Consider the following 21,158-nt stretch of genomic DNA (forward strand, 5'->3'; position numbering starts at 1 on the left):
TTGACGTGACTGCTACTGGCTGACAGCTCCAGAACATTAGGTGTCTTGTGGTTTGAAATATCCTAATGTTTATCCTAACTCATTTATAAACTGATTTTATTTTCCAGGAATGGCATTTTTAATCTTTTTTTTTTAATTTATTTTTTAAATTTCCCATAGTGTTTTTCTCTCTGGTGTATTCGCAATATAATCCTGCTCTCCTGTTGTTTGATGAGTTAAACAAACTGACTTGTCCTAGTCTTCTTTCATAAGGTAAGGTCATCTGAAGATACGTTTCTGCATGAGCTTGGGAAATATATGTGCTCTTCTGTCTGCCGTAATTCAGAACCTTCTCAGTGCTGTGAGCTTATCTCAGATTTCTATCCCTTGCAATTAAGTGCTCATCTCTAATCAAACTTGCTTGAAATTTAGGTCTTTGCTTTATCTTTTTAAAACCTCTTCAAAAGGATTATAAAAGTTGATTAACTTGCAGTGGACCCTCTTGGAGAAAAAAGCATGAACCTTCAGACGGAAATAACAGGGGCTTTGAAAATCAGTCCAGAAGTTAATTATTCATTTCCATGGTATCACCAGCACATGGGTGATGAGAATGATGATACCAGAACCACATTCCAAACAAGTTTTATCATAATGGGATTTAGTAAACAGGCAAAATAAGACAGTTTTTCCAATGCAGCTCATTTACTTTGAGCGCTTTGTAACCTGATTGAGAAATTTAACTTAAGACTTCATAAAGACAGCAAATTTCCAGAGGGCATATGCTCCACAATTTTGTAAAATAAGGCCTCTCTATGATGTCACATTCTGTGAAACAAATTTGGAAACGTGGGCCACAAATGTGAAAGCAACTTTTCACATCATATTGCTTATCAGTAAGGTCTATTGATCTGTCAGCCACGCATAGCACACATTTAGTTGAACATTCTCTAACCAGTGGTCAGATGATCGGTATAGACCATAATAGTGTTTTAGCAGACGCTTCAACAGAGTCTTTTGTTCAGCTCTCCTAGTAGATGGGTAAGTAGTCCACATATTAGTCATTAGAGTAAAACAAACAGAATCACAATAAAAAAAAATGCAGTAAAAAAGACAAGTGAAAAATAACTGCGATGACTCCAAAAATTCAGAAGGTTTTTGTATCATACTATACCCATGGAGAGTTGATAGTTTTGCTCGTGCTATGAAAATATCCACATAGGGTAAGTATGAGGCTGAAAATCTAAACAGTACTTTTGACTTATTACAACCGCATGCACAAAGGCAAGTTCACTCTCAGAGCACTTTCAATGTCATGTACTTAAGCCTACAAATTGTACTTATGTTTAATGGTGCTGCTTACCTGAAATTTTCTTCTGGCTACAAAATACTGCATTCTCCTGATGACTTTTACAGCTGTTCGATGTGCTTCTGTTAATCTGCCAAGAAAGACAAACACAGACATGCACAGTGTGTGGGGGGGTGTGGGGGGGAAAGCAGGAAAAATATCTTAATGGAAGATGTTAACTCCAAGCACCAAAATCTACAAATATATTTTATGGCTACAGTACAAAATTGTAGCATAACACACTGTGTGTGCATGTGTATTTTGTTGTGTTGCTTTACCCTTTTGTAGATTGTGGTTCTAAGTATAAAAAACTGATAAGTGAGACAATGAAAGCAGGTGTACAAAGATAATACGTGTGGAGGGGATTAGACAGGATTACTGTCAATGCATACAACTGGCATCAGTTTGAAGAATGTGAAATGTTTTTAGAACCACGACTGCATTCCTTATTTTGCTTTTATTGAGTGTTTGCCCATGAGCTCTATTGCACAGAAATTAAGTCCTTTAAAAAGTACTTTGAATTCTCTAGGAAGGCAAGAAAAATTGAAGTGTCACATCTAAAAAAAAATAAAATTAACACAACATACCCTCTTGGCACACATGTGTGTGTGCATGTGGCTGTCTGTATTGATATTCAAAACCAGAACTGGACATATTGTAACTTAACAATATCACTTCACCCAAAAGGTACCGTATTTGCAGAACATTAATTGTTCCATTTGGCTGGCAATTAATTACCACACCCTCTTATTTACAGTGAATTTTGGAGGGGTAGAGAGGAAGCAGGAATACGGTAATTGTAAGAAAGAACAAGTATTTTATTTAAGAACCGACTCCTTCCCCATTTTATTCATTCAAAATGAGTGAAATAAAAGAAAATTTGCCTTCCAAGGAACCTGCATTGTTAGGAAGTCTATGTTCTATACAGACAACATCTTTGACATGTGAAGATAACCCTAGGAAAGCTTGCCAGCAAGTTTCTCAAATCTCCTAAAAACATAATATGCCACCTCTTCCCAATGTATCTGACGGGGGAAAAGGAAGCATTGGCTAGGCCACCTACTTGGATGCCACGGTTTACAGATAAAGTCTTTAAAAAAATGGAGAGATTGCCATGTATTATTTCAAAGGGAAGTAAATAAAAGCTAATCAAACAGGCACTGTATTTAAGAACTACCATTATTTTTCATTTTTATAATATCTCTTTGATAGAATTAGTGCTTCTGATTGGGTGAGATACCACAGCCACAGGAACAGGGGTTTTAAAATAAACTTTCATTAGCTTTTTTCTTGCTCTCTTTCAAGTCCCAGTTTAATATTAAATACATGCAAAAATATGTGTGAAATTCAGGTGTCTATACTACTTAAATCCTCACACTTCATATATCTATGTATATTTGTGCACATACCCACATATATACATGCACACATGCGAACACACAGAAGACAAAGCAGGGTGAGCGCAATTCAAGAACCATCATTGCTGTATACCATCAACAGCATTGCTAAGTACGAATCTTTGCATTTGTGTAAGCCCATCAAAGGGATTTCAAAAGTGTCACTGATGGCCTACCAGTAGTTTAGCCTACAGGACCTTTATTATGGTGAAAGAAAAGCTCTCAGCTTGACACTCAGGGCACCAGCTGAGCTCCTGTGGCTGGTGACTAGAATGGAGACAAGATTCTGCTTGTAAATGGCATATACTTGATAGAGAAATCTTTGTCTGTCAGCCCGTACAAGCTATATAAATATATATTTATATATATATATAAAAATTTTTTTTTGGAACTAGAGAAGTATCACAATTTAAGATTTAGTGTTTAGCTTACATTCTTCATGTGCCAGTTAAGATAAAGCTTGAAATTATCCTCTAGCTCTAAATGATGTGAGACTTCATATATATACTTAAGAGGGTTTGGGTTTTTTTTTTTTTGGTGGGGTAATCCATATGATATGGTTCATGCATTGTTTAAACAGTCTCAAATAGACAAACTTAAAGAAGTCAGAGATGGAAACAAATCAAGGCAGCAATTTCCTCCTAATTCCCCTCCTTCACCAGAAATTAGGGCTACAAGACTTTTTCCAACGTGTTATCAAGTTTAAGTGTCCAAAACCATGAGGCTGACTCTTGAAACACGATGCACAGTTGAGCAGGCCTCATTTTGAGAGAGAAAAGTTATTTATTTGTGAAATATAGCAAAGAGAGTCACCTAACTATAATTCAAAAGCGCTTGATATAGGCCTGTTGCAACTGGCAAAATCCACACCAATCTCAATTGGAGCAAATTTTTAAAAAGGAGTAAGTTACCATTCAGATTTAATTGTCACTATTATTAAACTGAGGGACAGAAACACATGAATCCTGGCTTTAACAGAAAAAAAAACAGAGTGTGAAAAGGTGCAAATCCATAGACTGAGATATGTGGACGTGTTATCTTAATTGCCTCAATAAATCCACAAGGAGCGTAGTGGCTTTAGACGACAGAGATGAACTGGCAGATGAGTTAAACTCCCTGCTCTGAGAAGTAAACAGAGCTATCCTCCTGACGGGGGACTGTGGCAGTGTGGCCGACTGTGATTCTAAACCTTTTCAGAGATTTTTAGCTGATTTTTTTATTTTCCTAGCACTGATGTCAAGTGGATAATCACACCTATTACTGGCCAGGTTTCATTTATCCCTGTATATAACCCAATACATTTATCCTGGTAAGCCTTATATTTTAGCCCAAAAACTTGGATTAGGCAAAACCTTTTCAGCCTTGATGGTGTCAGTCTGTTGCATGCCAGAAGCATACAACAGGAGAGAACAAAAGGCCAGAGATGCTTTAGGTCACGCTTTAGTAATGCTCAATAGAAACACAACACTGCTTGCAGTGAATCTCCTAGATATTTTGAGATACGCAACTCATGAAACAAAAACCCAGGGGGGCTGTGGTGGACACCATACTTGCATGCGCCTTCCACAGGGCATTTTCTGCTGACAGAAGACAGAAACAGACAGATCTTCACAGGTGTTATGGTGCCTAACTCCCACGGAGATAAAGATTTAACTACTTTCATAGCTCTGACTCCCAAATGAAGCCAGTAGGACCTGAGCACTTGCTCTAAGTAGCAATACGGTTGGGTCTGTGACCACACCTCTGCCCCAGTGAAAGCAGCCAAGCTCTCTTGCCTCTGTGCAGCAGAGGGCAGTGGCACACACAGACACCAGGAGATCTTCTCCAGGATGTTAAAAAAATCATTTAAGTTGTTTAAAAGCTTTACCCATAAAACCAAGCATAAAGGCTAGACCTCGTAAGGATGGGGTCTATGCTGAGGTGGGGTGTTACTACTGGCTAGGTTGTTTGTTGTGGATGTTTTGCTCAAAAGAATACGATTAGAGTTTTATCGACACACAACGGCGTACGTTTCCATCTTCTAACCGAAACAACAGGTAAGAAGGTTTTATTAAAACCTTCCCCCAAAAGACTGTAAAGGAGAACAAAATGACATTTGAACGGAAGTGATCAGGGGTTTGGAAAGTTATAAGCACATAAAAAAAAAAATAATGGAAGCTTGTAACATGTGTAACTATAATGGATACCATGAAACGTCTCCTGAAATAACATATACTTGGATACATAAATGATACTGACATCATCTATAACTATGTCTTCAAGTAGGTCCCAAGCCTTGGACCCATTTGCAAAACAGTATGTGTTCCTTACCTCTCCGCTAACTGATTGCTCAGCAAGATGTTCAATTTTAAAAGCAGTCAAACCTATCCTTAATTACAATGAGTCTTTCCTGGTTTGGCTTACGGACTCCTGAGCTGTCACATCCCTGTGGTAGGACAGGACGAGAGGGTGGAGGGGATGGAATGTATATGTTAACAAGCAGTCCCCACCCTGACCCGATGCTGGGTAACTCTCCAGCAATTATTCCAGTGGATGAGGGGGAAAGGGGCCCCTCTTTGCTGGCTGCCTCCACCTTCCCCTCCGCAGGTTTTGAGTACGCCTGTGTGGCTGCAGAGCCTGGCGGGACGGCTGTGTGCCAAGGAAGCACTGCAGCCCCAGCTTTGGTCCTCTGCTCGTGGCTGAGCGAGCGCTGTGAAAAGTCACTGCTTTTAACTTAAAACACTTGGATACATTTAAGGCTTTTTTTTCCCACTTTTTTCTTTTCTTTTTTTTTTTTTTTTTTTTTTTTTTAACTGCAGAAAGGCGGTAGCCTAAGCCAAAGAAGCCAAACATTTGCAGTTGAAAATAATTGAACCAGAGGAGGAAAGACAGATGATCAAATCCAAAGCAACTCTGGAAACTATCCACAGGGATCTTTTTCTTTTATTTTTATATACCACTCTGTTTGTTAAAAGCTTGTGTTGGCCAGTTCAGACCTACTATTTTTCTTTTTCTTTTGTATGGAGTCCGATCACTTTCAGCTTAATGTGCTTTGGAACAGCCAGGGAATGTTTTAAGTGAAAAACAGATATGGAAATGGACCCTAAACCCAGGCAAAGTTACAACTATTCCAGGCTATGCTGAGGCACAGCTCAAGTCTCCAAACAAGCCTGTTATCCGTGTGATGCACCTTTCAGTCCAGAAGCAGTTTTTAATCATTAGAGTTCACTTCAGTGTAGAGACAAGGGGAAGGACTTTATTCAGGCGGTGCCGCAGGATGGCTGCAGATAGTGGAACATGCATTCCAGGCTGGTTTTCCTGCCGTTTATTCAGGTGTCATGAATTAGAAGAGTTATTCAGTGTAACGTAACTACTTTGATCATGAACTGTGGAAAATAAAGGCCACTTCAGCAAGGTCAATTATAGCGCTCTGTCCCAATTTGCAAAACTGGTTTGAGGATACATGCTTACTGTACTTGGATTACTGCTGAGCTTCATTAATTTGTTACGTTTTGATTGCTTAGCAGGAAAACACATATAAAGTCACACTAACTCTATTTTAATACTGGTCATTGGATAATGTTGTAACTCCTGCCCAGAGTAACATACGGCATCATCTATTCTGGAGTTGTTCACTTGACGTTAGTTTCTAAGCCAGCACAAACACTGACTAGGTCAGTGATGGCAACCGAAATGTAAAGAAGTTATTTGAGAAGCTCAGCCCTCCATCTGCCTTTTTGTTTTCCCATCACATCTGACTAAGAGTATTCACTGTCCGGCTCTGTTTCTGGGAAAGAACTTTGATTCTCAGTCATAACTTTAATTTTTCTCATCTACAATTACCTCAAGTGGGCTGATATTTTAGTAGGTAAAATATAAAGCAAGCTTTATTTGCACTGAAACATTACCAGAATCAATACAAAACACGAAATGTTGGCATCACAGGGTACTTTTTGTGTCCACATGCATGTAGCACACTTTCAGAGATTTTTCATTAAACTGCAGATTCCCACTGTTACCGAAGGGCAACGTTTAGCAGAGATAAATATCCCCTATATTCAAATGTAGCTAAACGGTGCCATCATCCCATCATATGGACAGCATGCACCAATAAGTTGTTGGGGGAGAAGAAGGGTGGGAAAACAGAACTCATAAAGAACATAAAATGAGAGAGTTTATTACAGACAAGCGCAGCAGTTAGTCCAAAGAGAGATGGTGGAGAGAGATGGTTGTCATCACAAGAGCCATAAAGAAAAGAAGCTTATATAATGTCTTTTAAATACTGAGGGAAGTTACACTATCCAAATGAAAAAAAAATAAAAATCTTCCTACCAATAAATGAAAATAAATTTAGTATTGCGTTCAGCTAAGCAAAGCCAGATAGAATGCTTTGAGCCTTTTAAACCACTCAAGTTAAGAGAAGGTTGCAGCTTGAATCTGACATGCAAACACCTGGAAATGTCAGGCGATGATTCTGATTCCAGAGCTCACTCTAAGCCAGGAGCAGCAGAGAAGTACAACATAAATATAACAGAAGAGATTTCCAGTCTTGTAACATTTCATCAAAGCCTTGTGAAGAACAGATACTTCTGTAGAATTTCCACCACTTACATGATGGAAATTTTATAAGATGCCGTTTGTGCTGAAACCCCAGAGAACATTTCAGAAAATGCTGGCACAACTTTATTTTTCCCTTTATTCCTAATCACAATCGTACCATAAACCTACCTCATCTCTATTCTAACCATATCCTTATCTGAACCTTTTCTTTTCAAGCCCACATTTGGCTCAAAACTATAAATAAATTAGGATTGGCTTCTCTCAAAACAGAGCAGCCTGGAGGCCTATTTGGCTTCATCAAGCTCTGCTGACAGCCTCAATTTATGAAGGAATGATGCAGATTCTGCAAATCCCTCCTCAGCAGGTACAGTCCCAGGCAAAATGGAAAAGAAACCAGAAGTGACATGTTCATGGGGGGCTGCATTTTGGTATCTGGTTATTTTGCTGAAGATTTTGTGGGGTTTGCTGTCTCCACCCACACATCACCATATACACCACTGCCTCTCCGAATTCATTCCACACTGCAATTGCCTCAGCTTCTACTTGCCTCTAACCTGGCCTTCCCTGAAGTGAACGAGAAAGAAAGCAGATTTCCTACGGCAGCGCTCCTAGGGATTGGGGCAGAGAAAGAAGAACAACTCTGAGGAGAAACACTGTTAGAAGAGGAAGAACTAAGACACCATTTATAGGGAGCAACTGTCAAGACAATATATTGGCAGAGCAAACGCCACTGGGAGAAGAAGCAGGGCAGGGCGTTTTCTTGATGTTGTCCACAAACAGAAGAAAAAAAAAGTAGAAAGCTCCTGAAAATAATCAGAGGTAGATGTAACCTGTTCACTGAATGCGATTTAATGAAGAAGAAACCCCCTTGAACTTTGAGTTGTTTTTGTCAGCCCTAGACAGTTGGAGTTTTCAGTTACAAGTTTGTTCTGTAATATTACAAAGTGGGTTTATTGAGGAAGTGGGAGAAAAGCTCTGTGTTAGTCCCTTGCTAATTGAAATGCATAATTAAAATGAGTAATTAAGCTTACCACAGAATGCTCTTGTGTCTGGGAGCCCAACTGCCCTTGAACAACAATTCATCTGCTGAACTGTCTCTGAGAACTAAAGTAACCATTAGATATTTTGGTTACATCTTTCCTCTGTTTTGTTGGCAGCAAAATAAAAGTGCCTGGTCTCTTTTCTGCCATTTTATTTCTTCCATTCTTACTGCAGTGTCAGAACAAACAAGATGATGTCATAGGGATGTCTTTTCAGTGTGGAAATACAAACACAGAAAGATTCTCTTTTTTTTTTTTTTTTCCCCTGAGCAAACAGCTTCTAGAAATTGCCACAATAACTTCCTGTATTAGCACTGTACCATGACTACTTCTGGTCCCAGGTTAGGTGAAACGGTCTTGTCTCCATGCCAATTCTCATTTGCTTAGAAAACAGGCTCTAGCCACAATCACCTTCTTGGGAGGCAGATGAACGCCGACAGACAATGGCATTTCTTTACCCCACATATTACAACAGTCGCTGATCCTAGCAGATAAAGGTATTTTTTCGCTTCTCTCTCCTTCAGACTTGGTCTTCATCAATCTGCCTTTTGAAAAATGCCAACAGAACTGAATGCCTAGCTAGTAACAGGCAGCGGAGAGACAGCCATCACCAAGCCAAACAACCTCCCAGCAGAAGAGATGCCTTTCTGGAATCTGAATAGCCTTCGCAGCAGTGCAGGGGAAACCAGAACGGTACAGCCTTATTGGATGGGCTCTGGTTTGCTCACTTTAAAAAATGCCACAACCCAAATTAATGAACTTTAAGACTTCATTTTCCTCTTCACTGTATTCAGCATTTATGGGAACAACGTGGTGTTGTTAATATACACCAATGACTGCGCGCTGTATTTATGCCTCAATGATTTTCTGTCATGAGAATATAATGCCTGGCAAAGACTGATTCTCTGAAATACCAGTTTGTTTGGGTTCATTAATCTTAATTCCTATCTTGCCTGAATAGGAACTGGATAACAGTCAAGTCAGGGAATAGTTCTGAGAATTAAAACTTCAATGGCTTTTGGGCTGCCCAAGGCTTTACATTTCTTTTAAAAAATAAGTAATTAATTAATCTGCACCAAGTACTAAGGAGTGACCCTGTGGAATTGAGCAAAATGCGTCTTGTGGTTTTAAAAAACAAAAACCAGAGGCTTTTGGCAGGATCTTTCTTTAGTAGCTCTTGTGATTTAGTAGTTACAGCAGGGGCTATGGAAACACAACTCCTGGGTTCTTGAATTGATTGATTTAACTGGCCTCTGTCCCTCTGGGTGATCTTTTACCTGGCTATACTGTAGTTTATATGTCTATAAAGTAAGTGTAAAACCTGTCTAAGTTGTGGAGGTGTCATGAGGCTTACTTCACTGAAGATTTTAAGGCAATTAGCGTCCCAAATGAAGACGTATTTTACGTATAGAATGACTTATCAGAAAAAAAAGTAGTAACAATATGTTTTTCCTTTAACGATGATAAGGAAAAAGGGAGACTAATCTGCAGGCTTGGGGTAAACTGCCATGACACTGCCCCCTAAGCAGAGGCTGTTTTCCAAAGCATTCTTCACTCTCCACCTTCACAATCTCTGCTCCTCCTCTCCTGAGCACCTGAGCAATCTGTTTGGGAATTACCTCCCCGTTCACCAGATACTCGGCAATGCAAGACATCCACAGCATCTGAAGCCAAACAGGACCATTAGATCATGAACGTGACCTGCTCAACAGTGCAGGGGATTGCATTTCACACAGCTGCCCTTGCCCTGAGCCAAAAACCTTGTGTAAGACTAAAGTAACTTTCCAGAAAGGCATCTGGCCTTGATATAAAGACCTTTATATACTGTTAAGAAGTGCCTTATTTTTTATTTAAATTTGTCAGTATTCAGCTTCTAGGCTCCTCTCTCCAACTGCAGTAGCAGCAATTTTAGCCTTTTCCAGCCCTGTCTTTCCCCCAGGGACCTTCAGCGGTGCCAGATGCATTGCCTCTGGCCCGGCAGGGAGAGGTGTAGGGAACTGCAAGGAGGAATTGAAACCCTAAAACATTTTTATCATTATTTTTCTGCCTGTGGTTTAAGTCATGCTATCGGTAATTCTAGAGATGCATAATGGAAATGCTTAGACTGGCAAGAGTGGAGAATGAATGGGAAGGTCTGCGTGTGAAAGCATCAGAAACAGAAAAACAGCAGAAAAAGCCCAATGAGGATGGCAGGCGCTTGTGGGACTGAGACCGTCAACATCACGGCACATTTATATGCAGCTTTTTAGAATATCCAATTCAGGAACACAAAGGACAGCATACAGTCAAGAACTGCCTCTACCTAGACTGAGAAAGGACTCCGGCCCCTAAGAGGTGACGGTGGGAAAACACAGAACAGGGCTGGAGTCTTAAGAGACCCTGGTAAGGAGACAGAGGACAGAGAATAAATCCTAATGATTCACAGAGGTGGGAGAGCATGGAAAGGTAAAAGACCGTGATCGCTGTCAGCTCCCAAAGGCAAAAAAGGTTCATTGGTCCCTGGTTGCCCTCCTGAGGAGATCCCAGCAAACACGATGATGACCCAATAGAGCATTACTTGGCCTCCTGCACAATTTAAAAAATCACGAGCAGCCCACCTGCATCCGTGCAGCTGGGATACAGGCATGGTGGAGAGACTGCTCGGTACACACATCTTGGTATTTGTGAGTATGTGATTATGACAGTGTGAATCACTGAAACTAGCCATTTTAATATAAAATCACTTTGCCCTCCCCTAAAGTCTTGTACTGAGTTTTTGGTACACAGCAACCAGCTTATACCATCAGAAAAAATTCTCGAAAGCTAGCTCTAAAATTGACTTACTACCTGATCACCTTCAAATTTGCCTTTCGAAGGTCTTGTCAAAAAGACATTTCTTCTCAGAATGGCCTTGTGATCTCCCATCACCAAGTCACAGTCCACTTTGGAGCTCCAAGACCAGCATCTACAAACCCATGTGCCAAGAAAGACTATCACTTTGCCATTGGAGGAACTGTCATTTCAAAACCAGACAAAAATCATGATCTTCCTTTCTTAAAAAAATTTAGTGTCCATAAACTATTTTGCAGACTATAGCGATCATACTCACAGAACCTCACAGGGAACTTAGTGTGGCCACAGACACTTATTATTTTTCCACCCTGTATTTCATGTAAGAACATGCATAAGAATCTTACAGGCCTCACTTGCCTAATACTGAAAATATGCAGTTCTTATCAACAGTTTACTACAGAAAAAAGATCTTGCAAAAAGTTGCAAGCATCACCTGTGCTATCACTGAAACCAGAAGTTTTGCTGAGCTGCTTATTTCAAGAGATTTCACTTGCTCATTGAGAAACTACTTTCTGTTCAAAGATTGTGCATTTTTTCTTTACCTTCAGGAAAAGATGTTATCTCTTTGCATTATTTGTTTTTTTTTTCTGGCAAACCTTTAGCTCAGCCAGTGGATGACAGAAGGAAAGTGTTCATATACCAATTGCTCCTGACTTACTATTAAAGAACAGGAAAAATTCTGGTTTCAAAGTATGCGAGGAAATCTGTGTCTTCATGCTCTGGGGAATTCTGATTTTCCTGTCTTTGTTTCCATCCTAACTCACAGGAAAAATATTTTAAAAGTCATTATGAAACAAAAGATTCTGAAAGCGTTTGAGCCTGAAATGATAATATGTGTCATTTTGTCCCATTTTAATACACATTTATGTTTCCAAAAAAGGAAATATTTCATCCACTTATAAAATTAATGCATTTTATCTGGTTTATGCCCTTTCTCCTCCCAGTAACTCACACTTGAAGACATACTCTACATGGCATCATCTGGTGGAGAATGAAGACCACATGCCTTAGAGAAGACGCAAACTAGTTTACAGGATACTATTAAAGAACTGTACATCCAAGCTGTGAATCCTATGAAACAGCAGACTATTCTGGGCAGATCCAGTTAAAATATTGGTAAAGACTTAACTTTGACACTTTTCCACTAATCATGGTGTTCTGAACGGTGCCTGCATTCAATGAACTTTGTTTTAACTCCTTCTGCTCTAAAATTAAATTAATACACACCACCACCACCCACCTCCCCTCAAGTTTTCTCATGGAAAAGCTCCATTTTGAGATTTTTTTTCAACTTGAAAAATCATCATCTCTGTGCTCACTGTAAGTTATTAGCAAATGAAGATCTCAGAGTACATGAGGCAATCTAATTAACAGATAATAGCTATTCCTATCAGTGCTTCACAGTCTCAAGCTTTCAGGTTTTGGGTTTTTTGAGGGGGGGGTTGTTTAGGTTTTTTTTTAATTGGCCCTTGAGGATGCCAGTATTGCAAACAAAAGTGTTTCTAAATAATTATTCACTCATTTAGGTGGCTAACCACCTGAATTGCTGTAATTAGAATACTTAATACAAGTAATTAATTATGTCAGCAATGCTGAAGGCTGTTTTTAAGATCTAGATACAGGAATATGTTCAACCAAAAAAAAAACCCACCAAAACCCAAAGGGATCTTCATTTCATTTGATGCATTTTCACTGATTGTTCTCTGACACAACCTGAAAACTCCTCGCAGAAGTTCTGTGTAAGAATGAAATAAAAACTGGGAACAATGCTATCAAGACTCCCACTGAAGTAGAATTTATATTTTTATCCAAGGAACAGACACATAGATGTTGCCTCAAATTAGCTTTACCTTGTCCTTGAACAATTGGCTTTATTCTGGATCTGAAGGAACTTAGTGCAGAGAGGAGGCAGCAGCTCAAGTATTCATGTACTCAAGCCCAAAATTTCAGTGCCAAAAATGTGGAATAGGTCATGACCATCTGTCCACTTGAAGCTGAAATAAGGAAATGTTTTTTCTCTTCCAATATCCTTCTGTTATACAGACGTTTCCCAGCATCCTCTCATACTCCAACAAGTCCTCACAATATTGAACTGGTTTGGTGATGCATTACAGGCTTAGTTTTCTAAAAGTTCATAAACCTATAAACTTCAACCCCATTCCAGAGGAGCCTGAGACAATTTATCTTTTTGCTTGGAAATTATGCAAAAAGAAATTATGCAAAATCTGAGGTTTGGCATGGATTCGAAGCAAAACCACTTGAAACGCTGCAATTTGAAGTGAATTTACTTTGACAATTTCAGTTTGCCCAAACCTGAAACTCAAAGCAAACCTCAGGGCAGAAGTGTAAACCAGAACAGATAGAAATCAACAAACGTTTACACAACACTCCATGAATCAAAGATACTTAAGTTCACATGACATGAAGCAGAGGCTGACAAACCAGGAATCAGACAGGAACATTTTTTTGCACACAATCTACTTTGTTCACATTTAGCAAGACAACAGTTCATCTCTCCTATCACCAGACTTCTCAACCATGAAGGCCCACTAGTTTCAAGTTTTAAGCTCCTCTCTCCATCTTAAAATTCATATTATCATCACTTCAATCTTTCTCTTTCTCAAATTTTCAACCCTCGTGCTTTGAGAACTATAAGGGAAATAAAGCCATTTTATACTACCCAAAAACACCTTTAAGTTAGCTCTCAGTAGAATAATCACATGTGTCTAATAACCTAGTGAACCAGTTGAGTCTGAGCGATAGCTGATAATTTCCCTGAATTATATAGTGTCACAAGTGATAATCAACTTAACCTGATACTATCACTTATCTGAAGCAAAATACCTTTCTTCAAGGCAACAGATCCAGGCAAATAGTTCATAAATATCAGGGTGGTTTTTTTCTTCTTTTTTATGTGGCAATTTTTGGTCAAAGAGATGAACAGTTTCAAGCACAGAGGCTTTAAAGCAGCTCTTTTTTCTGTTACAAACAGAGAGAGCGCTTTTCTCCCCAGCACATCAGGGGAAATGTTCAGTTTGATCCACAGCACGATACAGTCCACTCCATTCCTGGCTACCCAAACTGGCCATGTGCACGTCAACACCATACACTCTCAGGCCTCTTAACCTGTACAGACTGTGTAAAGAGCTAAGGACAGAATAAAGGAGTCATTTTTAGTATTCTCAAAGATTAATGTAAAATAAGAAAACAGCTCTTCAAAACTGGCATCCGTACATATTTGTACTTTTGGATATGTCTATGCTACATCTGTTATTACCTCCTATGCGTTCTCGCTCTAAAAACCGTTCATGACAGAATGAGCAATATTCTGCTCAGGACATTGAATTGCATATTTTCAGTGCATCATTAATGTTATAAATGGGTGAGCACACAATTGTTTGCAAATTCAGAATGTAGGGAACTGGGATATAGAAGGGAAAATATTTACAGAACTGTGAAAGATCATAGAATCATAGAATGGTTTGGGTTGCAAGGGACCTTAGAGATCTTCTAATTCCAAACCCCTGCCATGGGCAGGGACACCTCCCACCAGGCCAGGTTGCTCAAAGCCCCATCCAGCCTGGCCTTGAACACTTCCACGGATGGGGCATCCACAGCTTCTCTGGGCAACCTGTTCCAGTGTCTCACCACCCGCACAGTAAAGAATTTCTTCCTAATATCTACTCTATATAACTGTTACCCCTCGTCCTATCATTACACTCCCTGATAAAGAGTCCCTCCCCATCCTTCCTGTAGGCCCCCTTTAGGTACTGGAAGGCTGCTATAAGGTCTCCCCGGAGCCTTCTCTTCTCCAGGCTGAACAACCCCAACTCTCGCAGCCCGTCTTCGTAGAAGAGGTGCTCCAGCCCTCTGATCATCTTTGCAGCCCTCCTCTGGACCTGCTTCAACAGGTTCATGTCCTTCTTATGTTTGGGGCCCCAGAGCCAGACGCAGTAGTCCAGGCGGGGTCTCAGAAGAGTGGACTGGAGGGGGAGAATCACCTCTCTCAACCTGCTGGCCACACTCCTTTTGATGCAGCCCAGGATGTGGTTGGCTTTCTGGGCTGCCAGCGCACATTGTCGGTTCATATTGAGCTTCTCATCCACCAACATCCCCAAGTCCTTCTCCTCAGGGCTGCTCTCAATCCATTCTCCACCCAGCCTGTATTTGTGCTTGGGATTGCCTCACCCCATGTACAAGACCTTGCACTTAGTCTTGTTGAACTTCATGAGGTTTGCACAGGCCCCTGTCTCAAGTCTGTCCAGGTCCCTTTGGCTGGCACCCTTTCCCTTCAGCGTGTTGACTGCACCACACAGCTTGGTGTCATCAAAAGATTATTTTTATCTAATAAACCAGCACATAAAATACCCTTCCACCTAGGATTTGTTTAATATCCTCCTTTAAATCTCTTATTTCTAACACTTTCCACTTTCTCCTACTTTTTCCTCACTTAAGAGGAAGAGAGCCTTGGCACCTGAGGCTCTGCCGTTCTCCTCTCAGCTAGGCTTGTCCCACTTTGCATGGAATAACTAAATGTTCACCAAGCCAAAGAATTGTAAGCAGCTCTCCAGCCTCATGGTTAAGGCATCTACTGGCTGATGGGAGAAGGCTATTTAAATCCCCTGTCTCTGTGGGTGTTTCCTTTCGGAGTGGAAGAACATGAAAGGGATGCTGGGCCTTGGCCTCTGAACTCAGAATATTCTGTGATCAGGTGTCAGAGCATGCTTCTAGGGAACAACATGCTCAGATCCCTTCAAACTGAGGGAAGAACTGAACTTAATGCCTCTCACAATCTGTATCCATGATGATGTTAAATGACAGAAGGACACCTTTTCTAGGAGCTTCATAATCCTAATCCTCTGCTATTTTTGCATGTCTGCAGGAGAAAAAGGTTTCTTTTTTAGTCAAATATAGAATTTAATCCAACAGGAAACATATTTTTAGTTTTGTGAAAAAAAATTGAAAAAAATGACCATTTTCATTCAAACCAAAGAGACTATTTTTTTTTTTCAAATATTTGGATCAAAAGCTTCGACGGAAAAAAAATAATCAACTTTCAGCTGAGCTCTGGTGGATTTATGAACTCAACGAGTATCACCAAAACCAATTTCTACCAAGCAAATGCAAATCAACCATTAGAGTAATTTAAATTATGTGATAAATTGCCTGTGACAGTCTTTAAATCAAGACTGCAGCATCCTGTTGAAGACTGTATTCCTGGTTGACCAGAGTGGAACTCCAGTGTGTTTCGTCAAGACCTAACGCGGCCTAAAAAACCAAAATGCTTTCAAACATTGAGCTTATGAACACTGTGGAGATGCTTCCTTCTGGCTTAGAGACTCTGAAGGAATTCACGTCTGCCTGACACGATGGAAGTTTTCCGAAATGAAAGCCTTCCGAAAGCTGCGGTGAAGTCATTATTTCTGCCCAAAGCAACTCCCATCAACTTGAGTTTCTATATGAGGCAGTCTGAGGATGCAGTTATTACAGACTCCGGAGACTGCTGAAAACTCTTTCTGCGTTACCAAGGTACTGAAAATGCACAGCAAGTTTCAAAAAATACAGTATCTCTACATATTGTTTCTCAAATGTATCAGGTGATATTGTGGAACTGCAGTTTTCTGTTCCTGGCAGCCATAGCATTAAACCCTGCATGTGTTTACGCACCTACACACCTCTCCTACACCTTCAAAAATAGCTTTTTAATGCAAGTGCCTAGAGAAGGAGGAACTAGCTAACTTTCCAAATGACTGATGAGAAATACCTGCATAGGCTAAGATCTGATCAGAATTAATGAAGGGTTTGATTCTGCAAACCCACATCTAAGTAATCCTGTACATGAGTTATGTTCAAAATTAAGGCTTGCAAAATGGTACCCTAATTATGCAGTTAAAAGTGGTGTTGAGGGAATGTTCTTCAGTTGTTTACCCTCACTATTTTTGCACATCTGCAAAGTGGGACAAATATCATCAACAATGTATGTTGTCAGCAACACGTACTGCTCTGTCATGCCTCACCTGCCGAACGCAGATAGAGCTGATCCTGGACCCGAGTAAGGGCTGCAGAATCTCTCAAGCAGTAATAGGCAGCTGGCATCATCCTACAGGATTTTCACCACTCCACCTTATCAGTTATACCTTGCTGATCTATATTACATATATCCATTTCATTCACAAGAAAACTGGACATTTTGAAGACACACATATATGTGTATAAATAAAAACACCTAATACACTTCCATGAATTACGCTGAACGGTTTGGTAACTTTCAGAAAATAATTAAATACGCATTAAAGTATATGTATAGTTCTAGGTTGTGAGCATAAATATGGAAAAATACAAACCCGATTTATAAGCTCAAAATAATCTCAACAGTGATTTAGCTACAGTTTTAATAGCATGAAAATGACTAATTTAAGGTCAAGAGTAATTTAGTTTTGACTGACTTGGCAATCCTTTGTTCTCTGGGTCATGTAAGTGTTGAGTAAATTATAAACCTGTAATTCTATCCTGAGGTCAAGGGACTTCAGAATTGATTTGATATATTGGTCTCCTGGAAAGTACTTCCAAGGCCAGTACCCTCTAAACTGTTTATGAGTTGACTGCATTAATAACGAAAAGAGTCATATAATATTAGCAGAGGTGAAATTAACCCTTTCAAAGAAGAGCATGCTCAAATGCAGGATTTTTAAATGAGATACAGAAAAACCAGATAAAGCTATGAGAAGCCAAATTTCTACAGGGTATTGAAAAAATAAAATAAATGTAAAAAGGTGTAGGTATCTTACTTCAGGAACAAAATCAGACTGCATCATGAACATTATTTGGGACAATCCTGTATTTATGAAGCAAAACCTATTGCCTTGATATCTTATGTGGGGGGAAAATAAACAAACCAGCAACTACTCTGACAGACTATGTAAGAAGCATAAATGGATTAAAAAAACCAGCAGCTGCTCATTTAATGCAATCTCTGCTCTGTCCTCTGACATTTGCTATTGAAAAACTGAGACGGCAAGTAAACTGAGATGTTTTTCCATGTAAGATTTAAGTGTGTATTATAGCAGCACTTACTAATTTTGAACCTTTCAATGTTTCCCAATGAAAGTCATCACACTACTAAAAAAAAAAATACACTGTAAAGCCCAGACACACGGCCTGGACTATTCTTTCGTCACCAGGCAAACATTAAAGTTAATGGTCCTCAAAGCGTTTAGGGTTATTTCTTCTGCCCAGCGTCACAGTCCTGAACTCATTAGCAAGAGGTATATTCAGATTAGCCTGTTCAGTTCTGATTTAAAAGAAACTCAACAGTAATCACAATCTAAAATCTTGAAATCATTAGGAATAACCTAGTGTTACCCTCGAGCAGTTCTGTGAAAAATTAGAAGTAGGTTTCCCCCCACCTCTAAGGCTGTAGATTTCATGTGAATATGAATATCTCCTGGTATCTACTCAGTACCAGGAAATGTTTGTCCTGGACAGTCCTTGGCTACCTTCTTCCATGGCTTTCAAATTCCTAGCAAGAGTACTAACTTCGCTGAATGCTTTTACATTTACAGTAACTCCTGTATAAAAATCCAACAGTTGTTTAGATTAATGATCACTAAACACACACCAAGGTTAAAGAAATATCAGCGTCAGAATTAAAACTGCAACAGCTCTTACTGCAATGGATGACAGCATTTGACCTGGTCACACAGTGGGAACCAATTTGCAAAAAAGGAACCATAGCTGCTTAGTAAATAGCACAACACAGGAGCATACCCAAAGACCACTGAATGTCACAGAAAGCATTAGAGTAACCTTTCTCTTGCAACTTCAAGGGACCTTTGAGCAGATTTTAATGGATATTAAAAATACAAGCCAAAATTCAGATGGGTGTTTCACAATCGGCTTAGGTCAAGCTTTGACCATGCTGTTCCTGAGAGGAGGCAGTCTTACTCCTGGTGTGCATGGGCAGCAGATCTCACTGCTAGCTTGCACCCGGGACCTCACAGCTGCACACTGAGTCAGGTCAGGCCATCCGTTTGCCTGAAAACTAATCCTGGAGGGGAGGAAAAAAAATAAATTCTGTTGGATTAGTTCCCTGAGCAAAATCACCTTTGTAGGGCAGGTGACAGCAGCAGGTGGTAGGGGACAGAGAGGGGAAGGAGGAAGAGGTGGCTTGCAGTAGCTCAGATGTAGATCGGTTCAAGACACATACACACTGTCCCAGTGCTCAGGGTCCACCTGCCAAGTTTGGTGACAAAGGTTTTTTGTGTCCAAATGTGCATTTCCAGAATGGGTAACTAAATAAAAAGAATGCTAGCACATAGAAAAATCCTCCTAACTGACTGATTAGCCCTAATCAGCATCACTTTATGAAGGCCATCACTGTTTCAGGGCCTTGAGGACACTAAGAGGCCTTAGTGGCCCTGACCAGCCTCACCTGGGCCTTCCCTCACTCCTTCCCATGGGGCCAGTAGCCCCATTTCAGACCAGACCCTGCCAGAGCTATGCTGTAGGTGCATTTGTCTCTGGTCCTGTCTCCTGGATGGACCTTGGACCCCCATAGTAGCCTTGTTATTCCCAGTCCTGTCTCTGACTCTGTTTCGTTTGGGATTTGGACCTGGCTCTTGCCTTGACTATGGCTGTCAGTGGACCCATTGCTATCTCCCAGCTCTGCCCACTGTTTGCACCCTGCTGGTAAGGGCACTGCTCACACTGGAATCACCTGTGGATCCCAGTTTGCCCTCCTGTAGGGAACAGCCAGACCTTGCTGCTCCGTGACACATTCTACTAGTACATCCTAATTGGCTTTTAAGATGGAAGGCCAGCAAATTTGTATGCTTGGCTTTGTTAACACATTGTTCTTACTGTTTTTGCATATAGCCATGGTCCTGTTCGTTCTCAGTTATGTACTAGAGTTATGCTAAAGCTCTACCAAAACTTCTTTTTTTTTTCCTTTAAGAAAGGCACTTGTCACAGCTCTAGTTCAAGCTCCTAGATTTATCACTTTGGGCTCATATGGGTGTTAATATCAATGCAAAGGATGCAGAGGGAGCTGATGGATTAATTTTGGTTAAGATTAATTCATATTACAGCTGAAGAAAACAGATGATGTTTGGGACACAGAAGAACTTCCTCAAATCTGAAGCAGAAACAATAAGACTAAAGTTAAACACTGGTGAAAAAACAATTGCTTTGAAGGCAAGTTTAAATGATTTAGCTAAATCAAACTGACATTCTGCTACTATAGAAAGGAGCAGCACTATCTCATTTTGTTTCCCCTTCCTACCATCGCCTGATTCTCACCCGACAGTCGCCCCTCCCCTCTTCAGGCTCATTAAGCCAATTGACTGCACTGACCTGGTAGAAACAGTTCACAGGTTTTGTCAGACTGCTCTTGGGCTGAAAGAGCTATCTGAATTGGCTCAGAACAATATCGCACGATGATCAGCAGAGGAGAGAGGTGTGCAGCTGGAGCAGGACCTGCCCCCGTCAGCAGCGGTGAGCTGTTATGTTGGCTCAGCCTCAGCAACTTCAACTGGGTAACTCTGCGTGCCACAACAGGCGCTCGACAGCTTGTGAAAGTACAGGTGAAGCTTGGCAGGTTTGAGAACAAAGTGTTGTCTTGTACCTGCATCTGGCAGGGAAAGAAGGCAGTGAAAACAGCCTGTACTGATTTGAGAATGAGGGTACTCGACCTGGCAGTCTGTAAGCTCACTCATCTAAGTGTATATTTACGTTACATATGTACAAAATGTAAGGTAGGACTCATCTCCTTGTGCTGAGCTCAGGGCTGCTGGCAAGTTTCTGGTTGAGGGGCAGGGGTACTTAAACTCCGGGTTAGGTTTTAACAACATGAGCAGGAGCCGGGTGAAGGCTTGACCCAAGGATTCAGAGCGGGGGTTAACTTGCATTGCAAACCTCCCCTCAAATACCCAGTGAGAATCAGCCAATGACTGTTCGCTGTGAAAAGCTATAGGTTTGAATGGATTATGTGTGGGATGGAAGATTTAGCGAGCAAAGGCAAAGGCTACT

The 21,158-nt window shown here is 40.4% G+C and overlaps 1 protein-coding gene across 5 annotated transcripts in view; it reads right to left on the minus strand.

Annotated features, from left to right (window-relative positions):
- The window catches only part of LOC128908446 (potassium voltage-gated channel subfamily KQT member 1-like), a 516,130-nt gene that overhangs the window by 220,598 nt on the left and 274,374 nt on the right, over positions 1 to 21,158 (minus strand). For all 5 annotated transcript variants that reach the window (XM_054198677.1, XM_054198695.1, XM_054198699.1 and 2 more), the window contains exon 13: positions 1,340 to 1,415. In XM_054198677.1, coding sequence (XP_054054652.1) covers positions 1,340 to 1,415 — 76 coding nt within the window. The remainder of the gene's footprint in view (positions 1 to 1,339; positions 1,416 to 21,158) is intronic.

This window comes from Rissa tridactyla, chromosome 1 (assembly GCF_028500815.1).
Source record: "Rissa tridactyla isolate bRisTri1 chromosome 1, bRisTri1.patW.cur.20221130, whole genome shotgun sequence".
Lineage (NCBI taxonomy): Eukaryota > Metazoa > Chordata > Aves > Charadriiformes > Laridae > Rissa > Rissa tridactyla.